The 26,114-nt window shown below is 33.6% G+C and overlaps 3 protein-coding genes across 3 annotated transcripts; 1 reads left to right on the forward strand and 2 right to left on the reverse strand.

Annotated features, from left to right (window-relative positions):
* TRIADDRAFT_52541 (uncharacterized protein) lies at positions 1-5,990 on the reverse strand (the record flags this gene model as incomplete). The annotated part of the gene is made up of 19 exons (XM_002108956.1): positions 1-293; positions 462-534; positions 894-931; positions 1,145-1,169; positions 1,529-1,579; positions 1,747-1,816; positions 1,885-1,960; positions 2,039-2,147; positions 2,292-2,359; positions 2,439-2,650; positions 2,777-2,874; positions 3,090-3,134; positions 3,232-3,274; positions 3,407-3,509; positions 3,713-3,761; positions 4,052-4,120; positions 4,268-4,281; positions 4,721-4,808; positions 5,913-5,990. The coding sequence occupies 19 exons, from the start codon at positions 5,988-5,990 to the stop codon at positions 1-3; spliced, it is 1,602 nt and encodes a 533-aa protein (XP_002108992.1).
* An 8,306-nt stretch (positions 5,991-14,296) lies between these two features.
* TRIADDRAFT_52543 (uncharacterized protein) lies at positions 14,297-16,985 on the forward strand (the record flags this gene model as incomplete). The annotated part of the gene is made up of 6 exons (XM_002108212.1): positions 14,297-14,431; positions 14,541-14,738; positions 15,672-15,773; positions 15,944-16,163; positions 16,489-16,690; positions 16,784-16,985. The coding sequence occupies 6 exons, from the start codon at positions 14,297-14,299 to the stop codon at positions 16,983-16,985; spliced, it is 1,059 nt and encodes a 352-aa protein (XP_002108248.1).
* Positions 16,986-17,756: 771 nt separating this feature from the next.
* Positions 17,757-24,983, reverse strand: TRIADDRAFT_19721 (uncharacterized protein; the record flags this gene model as incomplete). The annotated part of the gene is made up of 28 exons (XM_002108957.1): positions 17,757-17,846; positions 17,966-18,093; positions 18,212-18,341; positions 18,545-18,619; positions 18,872-18,958; positions 19,125-19,231; positions 19,411-19,480; positions 19,670-19,735; positions 19,988-20,077; positions 20,204-20,295; positions 20,370-20,421; positions 20,512-20,568; positions 20,656-20,750; positions 20,876-20,954; positions 21,042-21,136; positions 21,375-21,437; positions 21,555-21,620; positions 21,744-21,768; positions 21,906-21,997; positions 22,076-22,195; positions 22,315-22,379; positions 22,460-22,544; positions 22,756-22,802; positions 23,115-23,136; positions 23,318-23,377; positions 23,657-23,764; positions 24,099-24,152; positions 24,932-24,983. 28 exons carry the CDS (start codon positions 24,981-24,983, stop codon positions 17,757-17,759), a joined length of 2,172 nt encoding a protein of 723 aa, XP_002108993.1.
* Between the last annotated feature and the right edge of the window lie 1,131 nt (positions 24,984-26,114).

Genomic DNA, 26,114 nt, shown 5'->3' on the forward strand with positions numbered 1-26,114 from the left:
CTACACGTTAAAAGCTCCAGTGGTATTTAATATTGGTATTTCGGTAACAGGCTGACTATCATTGGTACTTCGTAGAATCTGATTACTAACAGTAAATCTAAGTGTTAATCCCACTGCAAAGACAGCTGCAATAAAAATCGTAGTGATGACTCGACGCTTTAAGATTAAGTTCCATGGATCTTTATTACTTCGTACAATAACCTGAACATCTTGTTCTATGTTTTCGTTACTATTAATTAAGGTCTCAGTATCATTAGCAGCTACATCTTTATTTATAATATCTTTCTGAACTTCTATAAGAATAAGATAAACAGATGTTAGTAACTCATTCTTATTGATACAGCACGAAAGCAAAATTTCTTATTGCAAGCCAAAGTAATGATAATCTATAAATTTTTTCGTTATTAGTACTATCAAGTATGGTTACTTCATGTAACATGATTAAAGTTGAGCGGACGTACCGTCCATTTCTATATCGTTCTCACTGTTACTTGTACTTAGATTTAACGTGTCATCTCTTGATCTTTCCATTGCCTGTGAAATTTAATATTGATAATATTTATTTCCTTTGCAATAAAATTACATTTGCTAAATCACCTTTTCTAAACGTTAAACTGAGAAGCAATATGAATCGGGTGATTTTTTTCGTAAAATTATGTTGTCATAAAATGGATAAGATGTGATAGCTAGATTTTTATGGCTACTATACTAATAGATATTTAGTAAAAAATATTTGCCATACCAGTTTTGCTTGGTTTTCCCAGTTGACTCTTGCAAGTATTATAAAATCAAAGAGCATCTAGCCCAAACAAGAATTGAGTTATTAACCTTACGATACGAATTACTCAGAAGATGCTACATGAAATTTTAGTAATGTATTAATTCGTTCTTACTTGCAAACTTAATCCAGTTAACGAGCCAATCCAAAGACCTGGGATCGTAATGACAGGTTAATGAATTATAAATATAATGTGCGCGTACTGTAAGAAATTAAGAGAAAGACTGATGATTCCTAGATTTTATGCATCGTTCTTGCCTTTCAGGCCCATATGTGCAGAAAACGTAAGTACAAGACCAATTGGAATAGCAAAAACGCAGTAACCAAGAAAATTTGCTATTGCTCCAAGCCGTTGAATTCCGATACCTTTGATAATGCCGCCACATATACACTATTTTTAATCATGATTATAATAAAACAAAATGGAAATGCTTAAAATAAAAAAAAGATGAGGAATGAATATTTTATTACAACTTGTTGCGGAGTAATTTTGGTACAGCTGCCGTATCATAGTTTCCTTAAGATTACTTGTCTGGGAATGTGTTAATATTAATTTATCTAAGTTTCTAATAGATAAGTGCATAGTTTTATAGTTTTATCTGAGTGCTGATAGCTAATGTTTATGTACATAGGTTTATTATGAATTGACTTATTTTTTCAATAAAGGTTTGGATTTAGTTTTGTCTAAGAGAGAATAACGATAATACTGTTCCTCCTGACGGTGGAAATCGTCAGTATTTAAAATCTTACTGTAGGTAGATGTCGGGGAAGACAAAACTGACAATAAGCTCGTAGTGTTCTCTGTAGTAGTTTTTAATTTTTCTCACGTTACAAACTTTAGGTTTTTAACACAACTGGAACGCCTTATATAATTTTCTATAATTTTCTACTTAGATAAGGGTATATGGAAGACATTGGTTTAAAATTAAAGGTGATGAGTAAATTTGAATACCGACAAATTGACAAACCTGAGTTCCGTCGAAGATATGGCATGCAGCTACGAAGGGGTAAAGTGTTGCCGCCAGAACGATTACTTCTCTATATCAAGTGATATGAAGTCGGGAATTAGATTTGTAACTTTATTAATTATTGAAATATATCCATACTTATCCGTAGTAAAAGCGCGAGCAAGGACATCCTTAGTCGCCATGACAATCGAGAAAAGTATGACGACAGATACCGCTAAAAAAAATCAGAAAAATTTTAGCATTGGCAATAAATTATCAAACTTATCAAAGATCGCATTTTATTGCGACATACAACTCAGAAATAGAGCAGCTAATGCTGCTCTACGAGCACCAGTGGGATTATTGCTACCCAATTCATTACCAACGCGAACAGTAGCGGCATCGCCGATACCTAGGCAGACCTATGATTACAGGAAGTTGTATTCATTAAATTATCTGAAGAAGTTAAGTTAAACAAGATGCAATTGCCTATTACAATTTCTCTAATTTTTAAACAAGGATAGCATTTAGTTAAATAATGGTCACATTAGTTATCATTTACTCACCACGAACAAAAAGAGTAATGTGTTGACTAAAGCACCTTGTGCACCCAGCGCCACTGTACCTAGCAATCCTGTCACAGTCGATGTGTCATATGATAAAGAGATAAATACATCAAGAATGCAATGAGAACACAATTTTATCCTACTTACCAGCTGCGATTGTATACACTTCAAAACTCCACCATTCTATACACAGCATTACTACACCGGCCGTAGCAAGCTTCATGTACGAGAACCAATCCAAGAACAAATCTTGAGACCAGCCATCCCATGTACTAAGATGAACCTTTTTCCATTTAATGTAAACTAGCGTGGCAACAGGCAAGAAACAGAAGGAAATATTGCTAGCCCAAGCCGCACCTCTTTAAATATGAAAAGTTAGATTTACAGTTAATATCGTTGATATTGAATATTTCACTACTGTATTTGTGTATGGAGGATTTATCCATGTCATCTATTGTAAAATTTCAAGAAATACTAATTCTTACGTCAGTCCCCATTTGAAGACGAAAAGGAAGAGGTAGCATAACAATGCATTAATACCATTACCAATCAAACCAATTATTGCTGCTGGTATTACATTTCCCTGCAATAGTTTAATAAATAAAAGTCAGATATATGATGAGCATTCCTTAACGTTAATAGCTGACGTGCCCCTATGTTAACCTATAACTTTGTTGATGAGGATATTTAGGCAATACGTATAAATATGAATTTAAAAACATTTTACATGTCAGAAAAGCCATGGAGCAACGTACTAAATTTACGAGAGTATAATCTTTTAGTACATTAAGTATTTACCTGTGCTTGGAGGTATTTTTGTAATATCAAGAAGTAAAGTTGACCCTGGGGATAAAGAAGGGTAAGTTTAGCGACACTTATTTAAATAGGCTTGATATCGTAGTTAGATGGATGCTAATTACTATTAAAAATACATATATACCATTAATGATGGTATGGCATTTATGATGAAAGTGTCAGTCAGTCTGTACAATAAAATGTTAGAAAATAATCTTAGTATGCTACCACGAAGTATAGAAGACAAGTTTTGGTTAAGGAGAGATGCATTGTGAAAGGTAAATTTATAAGCCTATAAATCTATGAAAATCGAACATTACCTGACAACATCGATATTCTGGCGGAATAGAACTAACAATAGTGCGCCACAATTAAACCATAGTGTGTAAATTACCAGCAAAGACAGGGATAAAATTATCAGGCCTAAAGGATAATTGTGGCTATAGTTAGTACTCTGTAGGGTCTATAGTTTCCTGTAGCACTTTCTAATACCGTATTATGTTACATCGAGGAAGAGAAAAATACAATTCAAAGTGTTATGAAGCATTCAGTTGTATCAACGCAATTAAAAACGGAACTGTCATAGTAACGTGTTACTGGTAATTTCTATGTATTTCATCACGTACTGCGCTGTAGTACTATTCCAAGTTTTTTCTTGTTGCTGCTTCCAAATACCTAAAATTTACAAAGGAATCATTGATGGAGTGTACAAAGATATTAAATCTACCGGGTAACATTCAGGTACACGAGGTAAAAGTAAAGCGTGCATCTTAAAATGTTCGATAATAAAATTCAACATGAAGACGTTCTGTGAGACAGAAATATTGCACGAATAGCCTTGTATGTGAATAAGGGCTATATGAAACATGAAAACTATTGATATTCATTATGGACAGAGAAGGGTTCTGTTATACTGTATGATAGCTTTCCTAGCAAATGGTAATTATATATTTTTATAATCTTACCTGAGGGAATAGAGTGTCGCATGCCGCGCAAAGGCCGGTAACAATAGAAAGCCCAAACACATTAATAAACTAAAATTATAGTGAAAGAAGATAATTATAAAATTTAGTGAATTTCGAAAATAGCGTTAATAGTTTGCATGTACTGCTATATCCGACGGTAAGCAAATTACGATGAAAAAGTTTGTAGATCTTCCTGAATTTGATCTGTTTACATACCGAAGTTGCTAGTGCTGTAAGGAAAGAAATAACAGATTAAGATACAGACACGAAATATGGTGTATAATCAGGCTTAAAATGTTTCGTTATGTGGCAATGAAGACGCAGCATGAAGACTATCAAAAATTGACCTCTTGAAACACACATAGGGTATTCAATAAAGTCTTACAGTTGCTAACTAACTACTGTTATTATTGAGCTTTGGCTTTTAATTTTAGTCCTGTAAATAAGACTGCTGTAGTACAGAGTGACAATATCTTTAAAGTATTAATTATAATTATTATACAGTACGAATATTGTACCGAAGTGATGTACTGTATACTATACAGATATGTATAGCAAGTCCGTTTCCCGACAACATATTCAACGTACTTTGATATATCAATTTATGCATAATCACGTGAGAGTGATATCGCAATCATAATAACAATTATTAGTATCCAAGTTCCTTACTTGCAGCAGCTAAGCTGGTCCTATCTAAGTGACCACAAAAAGCAGTAGTGACAATTGGATTCGATGAACGAGTAACATTGATCAAGATCTGTTCAAATACAAATGGTTACACATTGATAAATCCATGAATTTGCAGTGTTGCTAATTCTAAAGTTATATTTCTACTTTTGTCATCATTTAGGCAATGGATATACGGGTATTCGTACAATATCAGAGTACAGTACGAATAATGAGCGGATTCGCTTTAACATTCTAAGAAATGCAAGATCTATGGTTCAAATTTCAAAGCTAAAGTACTGTACTTTATAATAAAAATAATAATACAACCACAATATAACATTGCAAATAGTATACGATAGGATATCTCTAGTCTGTCGATAGCGCGATTCACCTGAGATACAAACTATTTAGAGTGAGTGCAAAAATCGTAGCATCATTTTAAACTAACTGTAAGTTACTTAACATTGCTTCTTGATTATATTTAAAATATCATTCCTAAATTTAGTGACAAAATATAGCAGAGTGGTTAACGAGTATGTACATAGCACGTATACCGTATACTTGTTTGTAGTGGAATAATTTGTCACTATAATTTCATATGTTGAAATAACTGAGGTAGAGTAGTTGGCATGATTTTTCTATGGCCATATTTGATTTCACATCTAGTCATAGTCGTCTTTTAAGGTAATCCGTTGCAAGAGTGTATTTAAAGGGCGTATAAATTTACAGCTTTGTATAATCACTTGTACATACTGTACTGTACAGTAAAGAATAATTGTGCTGGACAGTAAAAAAGGCTTTAATTCTTTCTGGAATCAATCGTAAAACAATAATATTACTGCCTACAGTAGAGTAGATCTGCAGTTAAGGTGATTCCTTTTTGGGGACAATAATTGCAATAGCATGCCGGTATGCATTAATAAGTTCCAAATATGTACGTACATATCTAGTTATAAACAAGCATGTTGCGCACGAGCTCGCCACATGCAGTCAGTCGACAATGCGAGTACAAATGCAGACAGCATCTACATGACTGTACACTGTAACACTACAGCATTACTGATTTAAAATTGTCCAGACACACAGCTAGTGCAGCACTAACAGCATGAGAGAGATAAAGAAGAAGACAAGAAATAGAGCTATTGGTTTATAAACTTGAAGAACGATTATGATTAATTATTAAAGATCTTACCAAGGGCCAAGCCAAGGTAAAAATTTTTCGAAATTCAACCGAGAGATTTTTCGAAATTCGCAATTGCTTGAACCACATTTTTTTGGTACTAGTATATCACTCAATAATGCTATAACATATGCATAGGCAAAGAAAATAAAGTGATAGGGTTGCTTTGAATTGAGTTTTACTTTCTTTGTTGGGCAGATTTTAAATTCAACTACCACATGATAACTTTGCTTTTTTACTTGTAGCAACGAGTACCAGCCACCAAAATTTTAAATGTTCAAGTAAGGACGTAGAGTATTTTTAATTGTATATTATTATTAATGTTCAGTCTACCGGCACTTTTATAACTAGAGCTTTTAGATAGGCAGTACAATAATTTCTGATAGAATTTCCTTGGATTAAATTTTGGAGTTCAATGCCCTTCTTTGCTGTACTCTATTACTGTACATATCCCTCCGCGACCTTCGTTTATAAAGCTTCGATAATCTAATATTACATTCATTACACGACCGTGATGCAATGCAATTCATTAAGTGGACTCATCCTCTTTTCCTTTGTACCCAAATGTGTAAAACAGATGTCGTATGATTTCTTGGTACTATAGTAGAACGAGGCCAATGTGAACGACATCTGTTTTACATCGTTGAATAATTAAATTAAATTAAGGTTAAGGTTAAAAAAGAACATCTGACATTAGCATACAGCATGTTGATGCAATAGTGTGCAATATACATTGTACTGTACAGTACACTTTCGTTGGCAAAAATTTGACAAAAAAAATGCACTGTAGTACAGTACAAATAGTAAAGTACTGTAGTCTAGTTTTACCGCTGCTTGTTACGGTATGAAGAGCACTTGTCACGTGATCATTGATCGGGGGGGGATTGCACGAAAGGTGTAGCGCTGGGTTTTGTACCACACACTTACGATCGATGTATACTGTATCGTACAACTGTACATTGTCCTATGGTATACTTTAGACAACGTGGTCGTTCACTATCTGGTATGGAGGAAACTGCTCCAATGATGATAATCTTCAAAAATAGTGCGAAGGCAGTTTCTGGTTAAATATAATAATACCAAAATGAGGTGTGTATGTATGTACACTGTACAGTAGTCGGTTATATCGCGAGCGAGATTATGAATCGCTAAAGGTAGAGAATCCAGTATCTAGTAGAGTCCATGTGCATAGATACCGATACTGACTTACAGTACAGCAACGTTAACATAATCTCGTAACTCATCTGCAACCTTCAGCAGTAGTACTTGATTTTAATTTTTAAAATAATTAAATATGATATGACATCATAACGTACATTAAGTTTACTGCCATCGCCTCTAGTTTAGAAGGATAGATGGGAGATATTGCAAATAATACAGTCCTGAGAACACTATTGTACATACAGTACATCAGGGTGTGTAAATGAAATCATAGTAGTCGTTGGCTACTTAATTTATTATCAAGTTAGTGTAAGTCTTTAGGTAAATAGGTTTTACGACGAACCGTTCGCATATAACAATATAGAACGATTTTCATGTTAACAATACAGCATTTAGAATTTGAATATACGGAGAGCTATACAGTAGGAGAAATTCTAATACAGTATGTCATTAAGTTAAGTCGATTTTAATTCTTGAATATACAGTAATACTTTTATCGTATCATCAGAATAACGGAAATTGTAAGATAATTCTAGATAGTTTCAAATGTAGTCTCAATGACGCTCTAGAAATTACTGAGTACAGTAATATTTTGAGATTCAAAAGTTTTGTTGTGATTAGCTAAAAAATTATGGATTTATCTTCGGTTCGTAAAAGCTGTAGTAATTCTACGTTCATTTCTCAAATGATGCTACCTTTAATTGTTATGGACATACGGCCAATAACACTCTATACTAATATTTTGCAAGGAAGCTTCGATAAAGAGGGCTACAAAAGAGATTCTATGGTACAATCTGTAGTCAAATAACTGCAGTAAAGATGCAAACAATGTACAGTAAATGTATCATTTAAAAATAAATACAACAAAATTCTAGTTATGAATAAGGCGTCAATTTAACTTTACGGTATTGATAAATTGTAAGCTACATTGGCTGCAGGAACCAGCATATGGCTTGAGTCTGCACTTATTTTCCCTTGTAGCCCTATAAAATACAAAGTGCATAATTAGGACAATATACGAATGTATATATACTTTATATCGTACATTGTACAATCTTGAGTTTCAACTCCAATATCTCTAGCACATTGCTTACCATTATCTCTTAGGCATGTCGACCATTCCATTCGTTGTAAACATAATAATGTATCCCTTTCATTTCTATGGCGAGACAACGTTTCTTCCTACAAGAAATGAGTCGATTTGAAAGTTTGCAAACTTGTAAAACTAGTTAATGATTTCATTATACCAACCTTCATATCGTTATGCTTTTGTTGCAGCTGGGCTTTCTGCTTTAGTAATATCCCGTAATAAGTCTTACTAACATTGTTACTTACAGAAGGAATGAAGGCGTAAGAACGATCATTCTGTATAGAAGGAAAATAAATTTGTATATTATCCATAGACGAATCCCCATTTAGTGCATAAAATTAACAGGCGGTAAAAGGTACGTAACATTCTTTAGAAGGATCTTACCTTACAGTTTGAACATTTTTTAACAACGACATGCGGTACTTCTCGTGCCATTAACATACAACAGATACTTATGGGTTCTTGTTGGTGTAATGACGCTCTCTGATAAGTTCTGGTTATTTCGTATTCTGCATGTCTGCGCAAACGGTCCTATAAAAATGTATTGTTATGACATTCCTTAGACCTTTTAATAGACTGCAGTCGTGATTATACTAGGAAAGCTTACAATTTCTATATCATGACGCCTTTCCAATTCCCTTCGAGCAATCTCTTGACGCCTATACAGAGATATTAGAGGGCTTGGTAGATCTTGAATAATCGCTGGAATCTACACGACAAAGTCGATTAGTTAAAAAGTAGGATTTATTATGGAGTACCATAAGAGGGAATTAACATTACTCACCATTATATCGTCGATATTAGTTACGTTCGGTTGCTGAACTTCTGGCGAAATCGAGGTCTTTGAAGTTTTGTATAAATGGTACTGTGGAGGCCTTGCTACAGGACCAGTATAGAATAGCTTTCTTTTTAAGTCAATAACTTGTTGCCATGTCAAATATCTGGTAGAAGGATCCATGGATTTTGAAAAGCCTTTATACAACTTCTAATATATTAAATTTATACAATTTCGTTATTCACGATTACAGTATATCGTAAAATACCGGCTATAATTGGGATTACAACAGTGACATTAATCTAGTAGAGCAAACCTTGAAGCTACTAATTACTTTTGATTGTGCGGCTTCATCGTAATTAGTGTCTTCAGCTTTAACAGCTACATCGAAATTTATATCAGTTTCATTTTTAATCTCTTCAGCATCTGTTGCGACTGAAAAAAATATTATAATGTATGATATCAGTTTTACTGCCTGCTTTGGTTCCGTTTTAAAATATCGAACACAGTAAGGTGTAAAATCAAAATTGTTTTTAGTAATTAATTATTAACCTATTATACTATCTTTTTCTGTGACATCGCCCTGTGCGACTTTCATGGCCAAAAAATCACTAACATCAGGTTCATCTGATTCCATAGGGGGCGCTACAGTCATTTCTTCTTCACATTTACTTACTAAAGGCAGGATATCAAAATAAAATTAGGTTAACGCTGCTACTGGAGGAGGTAAATTAAGAATAGTACCGTTATCTTCGTCCTGGATCAAAATGTCGCTGTCAGCGACATCTTTTTGCATTTCTTCATTGCCATCTCCGTCAACTATTACTTGAGAAGTAGATGATGCATGGCTTTTGATACTATCATTGTCTGTAATAAACAGGCGATCGCATAAATATGCTAACAAAGAATTTAAACACATTGCCAATAGGATTATAAAAGAATCTAGAATCTAAGGAACATACCGTCGTCATGTGATGGTACCGATTCATCCATGGTTTCAACTGATCCGTCATTTTCGAGCGACACATCATTATTACAAACTAACTGGAAAGTAGATTTAGCGCCATCCTCGATAAGTACTGCAATATCATCGCTATCAGTTACTATCTGAATGTTATTCTTAAATTCGATTGAATCATTTTTTTCCAGCAATAGGTCATCATTACTCTCAAGGCTTTTGGAACAATCTGAAACAGGTGATCCTTTATCAGGTTCTAATAAGTTTTCATCTGATTCACTAATCAGTTCTTTAGTTGGGGATTTCTCAGTATCGCTATTATCACTATCGCTGGAGCTATCTACACCACTAAATTGATTTTGTTCTTTATCATCATTAAGTACTTCTATTTCATTATCATTCACTCTCAGCAATGATGTCATTCCTTTGTCTTGTGCAATTTTTAACGGTGTAACTCCCTTGGCATTAGATTGATTGATATTAGCATTAAATTTGATCAGTAATTTCACAACCTGTAGATAGACAAGGATAGATAATGTATAGTTAAAATTTTATTTTTCTTTGCCTCAGCAATCAGCATACTACAACATTCGCAATACCGTACTATACTATCACATTACTTTTAATTAATCTAAAAATCGTTGCTAACCTCCTGATGGTCATTCGATACGGCGTCGTGCAAAGGAGAATCCTGGTCTAAACCTTGAGCATTGATATCAGCACCAGCTTCTAGCAATATCTTAACTAACTCGTGATGTCCTCGAATGCAAGCTTCGTGTAACGGAGTCCATCCTTTTGTTAATTCGATACCAAAAATACGCATATTATTTAGCTAATGTAGTTATAGTGTAATACACATACATACAAACCACTAAAGCGAGCTTAACTTAAAAACCCGAACTACTGCAAACCTGTGAAAAACCTCCACTTTAGACATGTATTATTGTACACTGTATCAACAGGATTAATTTTATGTACAAAACTGTTCAGTCTAACCCAAGCATGAGAAATTCGACAGATACTCAGTTCATAGGTTAACGTTAATTACATTATATAGAAAAGTGATATTATGTGAAAGGTTGTCATGTACGGTACATGGTACAGTACATAAAAGACGAATGGCGTACGAAAATAGTTTTAGTCTGAAAGCCACTATATTTTAAGGACATAAAAGCGTTCTGTGTCATAAATAAGGGTCTTACATATGAGTTGATAATTTCGCAAAGTAATCTTATTGGTGTTAACATATGATGTAAATGGTATTAAATTAAGACTATATTCGCAATCGAAGGGAATTACAACATACTTATGCTGTGATAGTAGACAAAGTTATGGATAAAAATAATCGTTACTACCGCCCAGAAAAAGATGATGAAAACATTTTATAGCTATAATATACTAAGCATCGGGTACTTTCCTTGTTAAATAATATCGGTGATATAAGTTTTAATGTCGCGTAAAATAATCCTCAAAAAAGTCCTCATTCAGCAGTTAATGCGAGCGACTTTCTTTCTAACTTACCCGCGTTATCTCTGGCATTGACATCGGCTCCTTCCTCGATCAATTCTCTTGCTTGTCTTGTATCTCCCTTTATAGCGGCAGCATGAAGCATAGTTTCACCACGCTCATTCCGTTTTCTTAAGCGATGTCCACTGCGATGCCTACTATTACCATTACTATTACCACCGCTAACACTAGCACTAACACTGACATTGGCGTTATTAGCACTAGAACTACCACCATTATTACTAATGCTACTAGTTGGCGTATTGGGGTTGCTACGAATCGGGGACGCTTCTTCATCAACATCTTCATTCTTTACAGCTTCTGCCGCTAAAGATTGAGAAAGACGGAAATGTAAAAGAACGTAAAAAATAATATTCAAATAACATTGTACAGCATCGGATAATGAACACTAAATGATATTTACAGTACGCTAAACGTAAAAATTACCACTCATTTGAAGTAGCATGGCCATTTGTTGGCGTTCCGTGTAGGGCATATTAAATCTTCTAACTGACGTTGATGATGCTTTGCCGTTGGACGTATTGTTATTATTATCATTAATATTAGTAGAGTCTAACCTTCTGCTACGTTTAGCAGGAGTTCCATTTCTATGTTTTTCTACTAAAATCATGAAAAGAAATTTAAACGTTACACAGATTGTCAGGATATCGTTTCTTGATTATAATGAACGGACCCTGAAACTACAGCATATGAAAAGACGGAATATCGTAGTTTTGGAAATTAAAGTAAGGAGATCAGTTTGATTGCAATGGCATTATTTACCTGGGCTATTACCACGGTGATTTGGAGAGAAGAGTTTTCGCTTAGCTGTCTTACTACTCGAACTCAGACCGTGGTTACCGCGAGGCGTTTTACGATTATCACCGTTAACGGACTAAAAGAAAAAGGAAAGAAAGCGCCCTGGATTCAATACACATGATGATAAAATGCTACAGTCCTGTACAACGATTTAGAAACGATCAAAATGCAATGTTGGTACGAAAAGTTCAAATTTATTAACGACAGATAGTGACTGGCTTCGTTGATTATAAAAATCGTTCGAACGTTATAATATCATGCGTCAATACCATCACGCTTTGTTCATGGTTGGGAGTAACAGGGTTGAAAAAGAACGTTATAGTACATAGATTAAAGAGGGCCAAAACAATATCGAATAGTAAAACTGTTTGATACGAAAAATATCGCTGAAGTGTTTTCTCAAGGTTAGTAGAAAAACATATAATAATTATTGAATGTACTATTGTTGGCTAAAAACAGTTGTAACTTTACCTTGCGTTGACTCGGTGTGCTTGCCGTAGAGCGACTAATCGATGTTCGTCTGTGGCTGCCACCATTGCCAATAGTGGATGAGCGATTTCTCTGCTGTGTCATGTCCACTTTATGGCGATGGCTGTATCGCTTGTTAGAATCTTCCTGACTCTTATTACGGGTAGTGATTGAGCGATGGTGACGCCAGTTGGAACTGCTAGCCGGCATTCCTTCTCAGTGATACGAAAAAAGACCCTTTTTCTGTGTAATAATTTTCCGTAATTAGCAACAGCGTTTAATTAATTATCCACTCTCCATGTCGCCCGTACTTTTTTTTATACCCTCTCATAATATCTATCGAAATTGTGAGTAACACTGGCACACTGTATAATCATGTAAACTGATAAAAAATAGAAGTCATTCGAGAAGGAAGTTATAATTTCAATTCCGGTAAAGGCTGAGATCACGAAATAAAATTGTATATCATCCAATAAGAAATTGGCGGGCCTTGCCGAGTTCTGTTCCAACTTTAATCCTTAGTGTGGACGAAATATTTACTCTATGATTCTTAGTAGCACACGCTAGCTCAGTAAGTACGAGTAGCACCGTACTGTAACTAGAAAATTCGTAACAGCATTATTCGCGAACGCGAACAACCTACCGTACATTGTACAATAATGTACTGTACAGTATGTACAGTACCGTGCGTCTGTGACGCACGTTGCTACAGCTACAGTACGTACTGTACTGTACTGTAAGGATTTCTTTTTTTCTTTTACTCTTTATCATACTGTACACTTGTACAGTACAGTACAGTACAGTACATACAGTACTAGCAGTCCATTTACAGACGTTTCAGTATACTGTACAGTACAGTACTGTAGAATTCTGAACATCTAGTCAAAATCTGAAAGGTCTAGTGAACTGTACTTGTACTGTTCTTCAGTTGACGGATACAGTACGGTACATGTACAGTACAGTATGGGATCAGTCCATACAGTACTGTACACTGTACGGGACGTACAGTACTATACGTACAGTACACTGTACGGGACGTACTGTACTGTACACTGTACGGGACGTACTGTACACTGTACGTACCCGTGCAGTACAGAAGATAAGCAAAAGAAGAGCGTTAAAAATTCGCCGCTATCCAATTCGTTTTGCTTTCAGCGATAAGCAAAACAGGAATAGCATAAATGGATTTCAATGAAACGAAACTTTTGTTCTATAATTTATTCTAAGTAATTATAGTCAAAGAACTCCATTTTCGGACCTTGCTTTCTTTTATCATATAACGGCAGAGTGATCAGTGGTGTTTTGTTAATAATCAGGAAAATTTAAAGTATTAAACAAAGTGACTAGCTCCTACAAAATCCACAAAATATTCTATTGTTCGTAGAGAACCGTCAGGAACTCGTACAGAAACAATTTCACCCTCGATTAATGATACTGTACCGGTGCAGAAAGTTCCGACCACCTTTATCAAATTATAGATTTCTGTACTGCACAGTGCAGTAAAGATTTCATCTATTGTACATCCACAACAAATTTATGGATACGATTGCCAGTTCCTTTCTCTTCTTTTAAGTGACACATACAACTACTACATTGACGGTAACTACTTTGGACTGGATATGGCTCAAGTAAGCCTATTATTCTATGCAATTGTTCTGACAATATTCATGGCTATTATTCCGGTTGCGAGTGATCAACATTCATTGCCGAGGTTATATTTTCGGGGTAATCATTATCAGCTGGGTTTTGAGACGGTCAGTGGTTACATACTGTACTGCATTTCCTTCGATTTGCATGCAACAATGGTAATCGTAATCCGACGAATGTATAAACATCTCCATCATATTTTTTGATCTGTTTTAGGGTCGGACTTTTTCTCAGCGGATTCGTTCAGCCTTCAAAGAGAGTAGAAGCTTGCATCAAACTTTGTTACCATTTTATAAAACTGCTCAAGGTTACGTCCTTTTTAAGAAATATCTGCAATCAGCCAACGAGACATTTCCACACTACGTTAGAGAGATCAAAGGTATTGCGGATGGATCACGGATTGCATTCGATCAAGTTAGTGTGTTAATGCAAGATGTAGTAAAAAATCATCCATCTATTGCGTATATAGTATGCAATGATCCTATTTCATCCTTAGCTACTGTACACTCAATGTATAGTAGTAATTTGCATTTACGCGAAAATTTATAGCATTGCTTTAGATTTCGTATCAAATCCGTGATTGAATTTATCTTTCATGCAAGTGTTGGTCTTTATCAATTATATAAATAATAGACAAAACGTGTACACTGTACATGTACAGTAGTACTGTCAGTACTATTCTGCACATTAAGTATAGTAGAAGGAAATACTGTATTACCGCTAGCTGTTTATAAGATAAATTTAGCTAACTGTAAAGTGTTGCAATATATTTAATGAATGGCTAGAGTAATTGTCTTCTGTTACAATTTGTAAATTTTAAAAAAATTATTTGGTACGTTCAGCATATACTGTACCCCAGCATTTACGGGTATTAATGTATTTTGTACCTTTATTAATTATGCAAATTTCAGGAGACAATATTATACTTTAAGATTAGTCATAAGTTAATAAGATTTTAGTATCTTAAATTTACTATTAATAGCTTTCAATGGAGCATACAGTGTACTAAGATAATTTGAAAATCCAAGCATGTTACAGTAAATAATTTAAGGCTGTCTGATTGTATATATTGTACAATACAATATGCTGATAACTTTATTTCATCCGCATAACGCCAACGTTTATGTAAGGACGCATTATAATAGTTAACAGATGAGAAATCAGTTTTTTAATATACTTGTACTGTACAGTATATTATTTCTTTATAGTAAACCTTATTTAAAAATGACTTTGCAATAATAGCTGTTGAGCATGCAATCAGACACTGTTAATACTACTACTTTAAATTATATAATATATCCAGTATAATCAGTGCTTTATAGAAATATATATTTCTTGGTTGTAAAGGTATTTTTAATGCATATTGAAAACGAAATCGAGACATACCTCAAGAAATTTAAGAATATGACCCCATCTTGTACTGACATTCATGTCAAAACAAACAATCATGTAAGACGATTAGCAAGCAGGATATTGCGTAAAATAATGTAAATTGTCAGTCTAATAGTTGCAATAATTTATATAGGGTAGGGTATGGCGAATCTGGAAAATATTATTATTACCATTGAAGCAATTTTATTATTATTCCTATGTTTTTATTATGATGGTATTGTGTTTAGACATTGCTTGGACATAACGAAGATGCAGATAGTGCAGTAAGAAGATATGGTTATATAATCACAGCCGAGATTGTGTTAAGTAATGACACAATTAAAGAGAAATTCACTGCTTACACATATCCTGGCTTAATATCTGGAAATGCTTTCGGATTTAATAATCATGGTTTTTTATTTACTTGCAATGCCGTATTTCCTAGGCAGACCAATCAAAGTGCATTACGTAAGTCTACCACATCTGTAGTCGCTGTGTATTATAATTATGCATTAAAAAAATAACAAAATGGCAAACCTTTTTCCGACAATATACTACAAACCCGTTGTACAGCCTAATAAGTTAGGACTTTCGTATACTTTGTAGCTTCAGAGTTGTTAAAAGCGGCTGTTACCATTGCTACAGCATAGTTTTCACTTCACAGTTAAAGATTTCGAATAGATGTTATTGGCGCTCAATGAATATTCAGTATGTAACTAAGAAATATTATTTGTATTTATTGTTTTTTTCTTGCGCGTGCAATTATTTATTACCTTCTGTGCTTCCATTATAGCCAGAAATATTCTTACTAGAGCGATATTGGCTTCAAGAGGAATCGATGATGCATTACAGTTAGTTAAGAACACTTCAGTTGCGGTTGGCGTTAGTATTAATATGGGAGATCTCTCTACAGGAAAACTTGTAAATATCGAACTTTCTCCATATCACGGAAATAAAATGATTCTAGTTGACAAACACTACTACCACTTTAATATGTGAGTATCACAATATGGGCTTTATTATATTACGATACAAAATTATCATATATCTAAGTAGATGATAACCGGACTCCTTATTCAATATAATAGGTATCAAAATTTTAATCCGCCGCAGTATGATGACCCTAGTTCAATCCACCGTCGAGCTAGAGCAAAAATGTTACCTTTACCCCCGGGCAAGAGTGGCATTTTATTAATATTAGGAGATACCAAAGACCCCAAATATCCGATATATAGGGATGCTACCCCGCCGGATCATGATTTAACTGTCGCAACAGGTTATTATTATTAGTATTAAATAATTTATAGCATTACAGCCTGATACGTATTTTCTCATTAATTGAATGTTTACCTAGGCCTTTTTGATATTAAGAAGAAATCACTGTCAATCTTCGTCAACAATCCTAAGTTGCACTCACAACCACTAATGCAGTTTTCATTGAGCAAATCCGCATTGTAGAGTTAGTATAGTATTGCATAGAAGTTTCCTAAGTGATCGTTTGTGGAGACAGGCATTGCCTGACTAAGTGCAATTCAGAACTTAAGAAATGATTGCAACTGTACCATTTATGTTCCTTTCTTTGTATATATATATACATATATTTCAAATTTTTATAAATACATGGTTATAACGTCTGGTGTAAACGATTTATTGATAAAAAGATGTATCCAATGTTTTAAAATATGCAAGATATTTGCGCTTTAATATTGAAACAAACTTGCGTAAACGCAAAATCTGTTCAAATGTTAAATTTTTGAGATCAAGTTCTAATTTTTTTCAACAGATATTACCCCGTAGAGTATTAGGGTCTTGTTTATGTTATTAGTACTACAGAATTATCAGATTATACTGTCTGTTTGTTAGCATTTGATTTGCCAGGTAAAAATTAACAAGACTAATGTCTACTTGAATCCTAAAAGAAAGGTTTCCCGGTAGTCCACGCGAATTATATGCTAAAGCAAATTCATTTTTTATTCACTCTATACTGTACGTTCAAATTTTACTGGATCTTCATGGTTAAATTGGCAAGCCATTCCTTTCATTTTGCAGTGTAGTCATTCTTTACAACTTTGAGGATTTTCCAAATAAATTTTCTAGCTTCTGAGCGAGCATAATATTACCGCTAACCTTCAGTTTTCCGTTAAAGAATGCCTTCGAGATGACCGAAATAGCATAAATTTTTGTTACATAAGGTAGCTTTTTGTTATTATTGCTAATGGTAAGGTATTGGGATGTAGAAAGTAATATAATTTAGATTACAGTGTACATACCTTTTGAGCGTTTAATTTATTTGTAGCTAAGGCAACAAAATCATCGTCTGACGTCGTCAGAGTGCAGTCTACAGCAGTAGACGTAGAACCAGGGGTAACCGATGGATTTTGACTTTTCAAATCAATTACTGTATAATTATAATCAACGACAATATAAAATTATACTTTAGTATTATAATTAAAGAAAACAATATATTCTCACAAATTTGAGAGTATCAGTTATGATTTCGTAATCATGTAACCTACCCCAAGAAACAACTTTTTGTCCTTTTTCGTTTGTAATATTCCATAAGTACTTGCAATTAAATTTGTTAATTATTGAGGGATTTGCTAAAAATTCCTTTTTCATTCGTTCAAATATAATCGAACTTTGTAGCTGCAATAATAACAAAACCTTTAACCAGAATACTTTTTTCAATTGGAATTGTCTAATCAAAAAATTAAGATTCTAACTTACAGCATTCGTAGTTATCGCTAACGATTTCTTTGATCTAAATATATAATGTTTATATCATTTATTAACGATAAGGTTGTCAAATTTCTAAATCAGAAACGAATTTCGAATTAAAGATTCAAAACATACATTGCGACTTCGTTGGGTGAATTTAATTCAATATAACCACCTCTGACAACCGGTGTGTTGTTACCCTCAACCTGATAAGAATATGAAATAAATAGTTACATAAACTCTATTTGTGATGATTACTGAAAGTACGTTAGACAGCCTATAAAGAAAATGAATGCGTCTTTGGTAAACGGATAATCTCAAATACTATATCACGTGATTATAAGGATAAAAGATATTTGATGGGTAGAATCAGTTTTACACAATATACAGTAATAGCCAATATGTTATAAGGAGCTCGCTGATGAGTCTATTTTAGATTAGTACATATTAAAACATACTTTACACTGAAAAATTATTCTATCGATTTCTTTCCACATTTCAGTGATCAGCACTTGTCCTGGTATGACAGGGCGCATAAATCGTACCTGAAACGATGGATAATTCAGGAAAGAATGGATCATCCAATCAATCCGTGATTAGCAGTAGGTAGAATAATGAAATGATATAAAATCGGACAACAACAAAGTGATATAATGTTTTTTAAGTTGGCCAATCTCTTGGCTAACTAATGCGATAGAATGTTCAGCTAACCTTCATGGATTTAAATTTCTTTACGTCGTTATCGCCATAATGCTTCATGACATGTCGTGTTGCATAGCCCATTGTACACAAACCGTGTAAAATTGGTCGTGGAAAGCCTTATGTAATATAAAAATGATTCTTAACGCTGTGGAGTATATAGCAAATATCAAAAGTATGGGTAATTTCAGGAGGACAGTCATAATACAAACTTTAATTTTATTTAACAGGATATAGTATATTCATCCACGAAACAAAGTCCTAAAAATTTATTTAAAATAAGGTGCAATTGTTTCACCTCCAAGAGCAGCAAATTGTGAATCGATGTGTAATGGATTTAAGTCACCGCTCATTCTGTATAAGGCAGCCTAATATGAAGAGCATATTATATCCGTAATTATTAGCGTAAATAGCTAACTTGTCTCACATCTTAATTTTTACTTAAAGTTCTTGATTTGGAATACTTTATAATAAAGACTGCTGCCAATTTGTACACACAATATTATATTGTATTTTTGTACTCCCGACTTCAAATGTCGTTGTATTAAAAAATATACCTGGCTTTCAGGCACAATTTCTTTGATTATGGCGTCGGGGGGTCTCGCCGGAGTATCTGCTGCTTGCTAATCAGAAAGATAAAAAATTAATGATACCACCATTCACAAGGATATAGTATTGAATAGCGGAAACATCAAAGAGTGTCTTATAAATTCTTTGGCAGTATAAGAATGATAGTAATGCTGGCTTATCTAATCACTTAGCACTTTGATAAGTAAGGTTTAGTAGAGCTACTTATACTCACTGAAAGCGTTAATTTAAAGCCGAAAGATAGCATCGGTTAAACGCATCCGATCTTAAAGTTGATATATTTATACCTTAATCGCAGTGGACTGCCTTTTACCACCAAATCCGCCAGCTTTTTGGATATACGTGACGAACTGATTCATGCATAATTTTTCGTTATTCTCATTCGTGGTAGTAACTGTAGGTTAAAATGTTAATATGCAATTATTTCTATACCGATTTTTTTGGCCAGTTCATAAGAACAAATTAAGTTATATAACCTCAAGTAAGAAATGCATAATGTAGACTATAGCAGAATAGTCCTTACCTTCTGTTACAACGACAGCTCCCTTTCCTTTATCTAAGATTTCGACAATTTTACTAGAATTCCTTACGGAACCTATGATAGCATTAGTCTGTTAATAAGAGATTGTAATTAAATATAATAAACTTTAAATAGAAAATCTATTGTACCTGATGTCGGTAAAGGCTTGTATAGTTCTATGTACTGTTCTCCATGTACAATCTGTAATATTACATTTAATAATAAGCATCTAGATATAACATGCATATTACTGTATTAAATCGCATTAACTATTTATCATTAAGTATTCACCTTCGTGGGGTCAATATTGAATCCTGGGCAAGAAGCAAAAATGTTACCGACCCCGCTCTATCGAAAAGTACAGAGTAAAAACGGTTATATAACTAATTTTTCTTGCATTGCCGATTACTTTATAGTATATAAAAGTTAACTTACAAAACAAATAATTGCTGCAAAAGACGGAAAAGTACAAAAATTTTCATGGCCTTCGTACAGAAATTGTAGATTGTCATCGTTGACCTTCATGCCAACTACAATATAATGAGAAGAGATGCGTATATTGCCATATTTTAGTGGTTACGTTATGTAGAGATTGTAATTATCATTAACTGTTACAAATCGTAATTTTATAATAAAAACTAAGACTGTATATTACTTCCAAGAGCGTAGATGATGATATCTCGACTTGAAAATATAAATTCAGTATCTGGTATTTTATATGACATCGCTTTCCCCTGTTATAAGTGGTAAAGATCGGCGATAAGTTTATAGATTTATGAGTATGTTAAAATTTATTTAAATTTACTTCAAGAATAGGGTACTACAGAGTATTTACTAACCACGTTAATACTGTTATTCTTATCGTCTTCTTCTCCAAGCTCTTCGGCTATGTAACGTGTAAGAGAACGAAAAAATGCTTAGAATAAAGGACTACATATAATCATTGCGCTAACTTAGTAATTGTACTTACTAGTCGAATTGTTTGACTTATTAATTTCTTGAATCGATAGAGCCATCGATTCTAATGATATCCAATAATAGAAGGTTAACGCTTGTGAATACAGTATTTACAGCATGTCATATTCTGCTAATAATACCAAATTACGTGCAAATATTTTACGTAAAAGCTAGCCCTTGAGGTAACTAATCCTTACCCGATGTGCTCGCTGGATTTGTTGCATCTTGCCAGTCAGTAATTTTGTCCCAGTTTTGTTGAACTATGAAGATGTATTACAACTTTTTAGATAATAGGTCGCAAAGGTGGTATCTCAAGATGGCACAGTACAATTACAGAAGTAAATAACCGACTAGCCAGGTCTACTAGGCATACCTACCGGATTCAGGTGCAGTTTTCGCAGATGCATTAGGTATAACAACACCGTTAGTGCGTTGCCACCTTACTAAATTTTATAATAAAATTATAAGTTGTAACAATAGTTATCGTTGTTGTGTGTATATTATATATGCGTATATGTGTACTATAAATACTTTATATAAATATTCATATTGTGCATAAAGCATACATTTGGAAATCCATCCGCCACCAACCTAACAGATCAAGAAAAATAGTAAATTCGAATAATTGCCTGAATTATATTCATTAATAGCTAATTAATAACTAGAATAGAGATATCTATTTCTATAATTATCATAGATAGTATGATTACAGAAGAGAAGTAACGTACTTCGAATAAACCTCCATTTTCTTGGCAGCTTTCGTGACATAAGTACACCACCAACGGAGGAATATCTTCAACTTTAAATTTACCCATAACCTCTGTAAAGGGCATACAAATAGTAGTTAAAATAGGAAACGAAGGTAGACGAATAATTTGGCTTTATAATTAGCCGTTACCTGAAGGTAGTTTAGCGGTAAGTCGGGAAGCAGCAAAAGGACAAATTGTGTTGGAATGGATATTAAGTGACCCACCTTCTATAGCAAGGGTGTTACAAAGGCCGACTACAGCTAATTTTGCTATTTCATCGAAGACAAATACCAATTGTAAGTTTAAATTTATAAATAAAAAAAATTATAGATCGTATCTGGCAAAAACTTAAAACAAGCAGAATTAGGGTACTGACAGTACGACCTACCAGCACTATAGTTTGCTTGACCAAAGTTTCCATATACTCCGGCAGCGGACGTAACCATGATTATTCTATATAAAATTATTCATTATTAATAGTTCGATACATTAAAATTGGGATAATAATTGTGCCGTTAGCCGATTAACGTTACCTGCCATAACGTTGTTTCTTCATGAAAGACCACGCAGCTTTACTGACTTTGAAGGAACCGAATACATGAACACGATGAATAGTGTCTACAACAATCAAAGAATATAACTTCCTATTTCAGTAATTTTCTCAAACTTTTCATCTGCATGTCACAATAAAGTCAGATTTTATTGCATAAGCCAATTCCTTCTCTAGATTACTATTCACTTTGTATCACTACTAGTCTCGTTATAGCAGTAACATCCTCCTGTATGTTATATAATGCGTAATACATGTAACAAGTAAAATATGAATTACCCCAATCATTATCAGTAATATTTTCGAATTTTCTGTCTCTTAAAATCCTAGTTAAAGTATAATAACGAAGCTAGTTATAGCATAATGTAATTTCGTATGACAAAAATAGGTAAAATAAAATAAGTGTAAGTAAGCGTTTACGAATTTCATTTATGAATTACTGTACGCATAATTACAGATGAATAATGGAGTAATAAAATAGATAATAGCAATTCCAATATTAACTTTAAAAATTGATGTATATGAATAGCTTAAGAGGAATGATTAGATAGGGTATATTCGTATTTTAAAATTAAGGAGCTACATTGCCACTAATCTATTGACCACATTTTACTATCTATTGACCACATTTTACTTACCCAGCATTGTTGATAACCACGTCTAATAGAGTGCAAATTTGTATGATATTGGAAATTAAAAATTATAAATCAGTAAAAAGTCAATCTCAGGAAAGATGATCCAGTGTTATTCCGAATATGTCTTTCATTAAAGCATTATCTTTCCATCGACCAAAACTATCAATCGTATTGATTTTCTTATTTATATTGTTTTGGGTACTTACCAACTCTTCCAAAGTTTTTGATAGCTGTATCAATTATCTTCTCTCCTTCCGTTACAGAGTCTATAAAGTTTAATAATGAAAGCTCTCATTTCCTGGAATAATAATTACTACATCTACGGATAAACATATAGACTCCAGAGGGATACTACTTGCATAAGCTTGAAATTTTGACTAGGAGAGAACTGACAGCAGATATGAAATATATTGATCTACATATGGGCATTATTGCGGATTATTTTGTTATAAAATATCATAATGAGGAATTGATATTCGGTAGAAGCTGTAATTGTGCCTTAATCCACAGTTTGATGATAACAGAAATAAACTAGAGCTGCATACCATAATTAGCTACGGCAGTTCCGCCAGCTCGTCGTATCTCATTCACCACGTCATCTGCATAGGATGCACTCTTACCACTTCCTTTCATATCACCGCCAAGGTCATTTACTAGCAGACATAATAGAAACATGGAAAAATGCGTAGCGATTACTGTATAGTATATCGCTTATTATTCGGTAAATAAAATTTGAAATTATAGCTTATAAATCCCTGTAAGGTATAACTAAATCTGCGAGTAATTTACTAACATTTTATTTAATTAAAATCAAGTTAATTTAAATTGATTTTAGACTATTAAATATAAGCGTATATCATGTATTCTAAACAATATTATGTCTTTGGTTAACGAATAAACAACCCTGACACTATATTTGATGATGTAAAACTGATGAACGATAAAATGCTGCAAATAAGGTGTTACAGAATATTACATCAGGCCTACCTACGACAGATGCTCCTCTAGAAGCAAATTGTAAGGCATATTCACGACCGAGGCCTGTAAAATTTGCAAAATTAACATTGCAGAGTTAAATTACTGAGTTTTTGGCTTGAATTATGAAATTACTGACTATAACAGTACGAGTTTCTAGGATATTGTTCTACAGTATATGCTATACGCTAAGACTTACAGCAAGAAAGCACTCATATTTTAGACTGTAATATTGATGTTAAACTACCACGCTATCATACCTGTATACTAATTTTACAGCAAGAAGCGACGATTTAAGAATAATACTTGGCATAATAACTATCTATGACTATACCGTGAAATTAATTAATAGACGGTGTATACGTCATAAACGTAGTAGTTTTGTATTCTAGTAATAACATGATAGTAATTACTGTTATCATTTGCTACGTACAGTATTCATTAATTACTAATCGAAGCATCCGTTGCTTCTACTATTCTACGAGTCTACTGTATCCATGTAGAACATCTAAGATATATCCATTGCTTCTACTATATGAGCATACACGTATCGATGCATAACATGTGAGATTACAGTAGAAAAGTCACTCCATGTTCATACACGTATGCACATTATTTATTGCACAGTACGCGTACAGAACTGCATTAGCATTTTGATATGTTCGACTTTTTCTACATCTTTAAGCCATTATTAAGTTTAATCATGGAGAGGATCAAGAGTGATGGTTATGGCAAAGCTTGGTATAACATCGAACTGATATTTTTCTCTTTAGCTCCATTACGATAGGAAATTGACACTCATTTTTACATAGCGGTATTGCAATAAAATAACTTGTGTGCTGTACCTCTACCGGCTCCAGTAACGACAACAACTCTTCCATCATATCTCAGTTCCATGTCTTGATTGTATGCTATAACAAAACTAAAGATGTTTTACAAAATAATTCACCACATTAGCACATTACCTTAATTAAGTAATTGAATTAAACCGACTCGACTAATATCATTATTATGTAATAACCAGTTAGATTGAAAATTTGTAGAATACTCAGGCGAGATTATGGATTTATCTTTCGTAGCTGGCGTTATCCAACACACTGACGCTGAGTTCGTAGGATATCGACAGTGATCTCTACTGTAAAAGTAAACGTAAGGTACAGTACGTACAGTGTACATTGACTACGCCAGCCATGCAGTATTTACTCTACTGAACAGTATTATTTTTATTTTCTTTTTCAATCTCTAAAAAACCACCATACTGAACCATATTTACAGTAGAGTACAGTACAGTACATACTGTACATTACAGGGCGTCCGGACACATTTTATTTGGCTTTGTATGAAAAATGTGTCCAGATTTTTTTACACTCTTTTTTCCTCGTACTAAAGCTGTTAATCTAGTTTTTTGCTGATACCATTATCTAAATTCTAGAGTGTACAATACAGTATCTGCTCTGACCTATGACCTATGGCTGCAGCACAGCTACAGGGTGCTTGTGAGGTTGTAGAATGGATTCAGTAGTCTCTGATTCAGCCTGCAAAAACACCAGCTGTGACTTGTCCGATGTCTAAGTACAGTGCAAGAAAATTTGAAATTATCCTCTGCTATACGAGTCAATTAATTACTATAAATTTCATGCAAGTCGTAAATACAGCATAAGTTGAAGTACTGTACTGTATACCTAGTATCTAGACTTAATTTTAGATACCGAAGTGATTGTACACTACTGTACTGTACTTCAACAACATCATCGTATATAATTTACGTACGTGCAATATTCACGCATTGTTAAAATTTGGGCTACAATAATTAGTTTATTTATTTAACCTCTATTAACTAACTTACATAATTATAATCTGACCCTCATTATTATTAAACACGTTAGATGCTTAATAGTTAATAGTTCAGGTTTGTATATATGTTATATACGTTATATTAATTCTTGAAAGTTGTTACAATAAGTTAGCCTGTAACAGTATAGCATATATGTACAATGTTTTTACCGTCATGATGTAATACTCACAGCT

This window comes from Trichoplax adhaerens, genomic scaffold (genome assembly GCF_000150275.1).
Source record: "Trichoplax adhaerens TRIADscaffold_1 genomic scaffold, whole genome shotgun sequence".
Taxonomy (NCBI): Eukaryota; Metazoa; Placozoa; class Uniplacotomia; order Trichoplacea; family Trichoplacidae; genus Trichoplax; species Trichoplax adhaerens.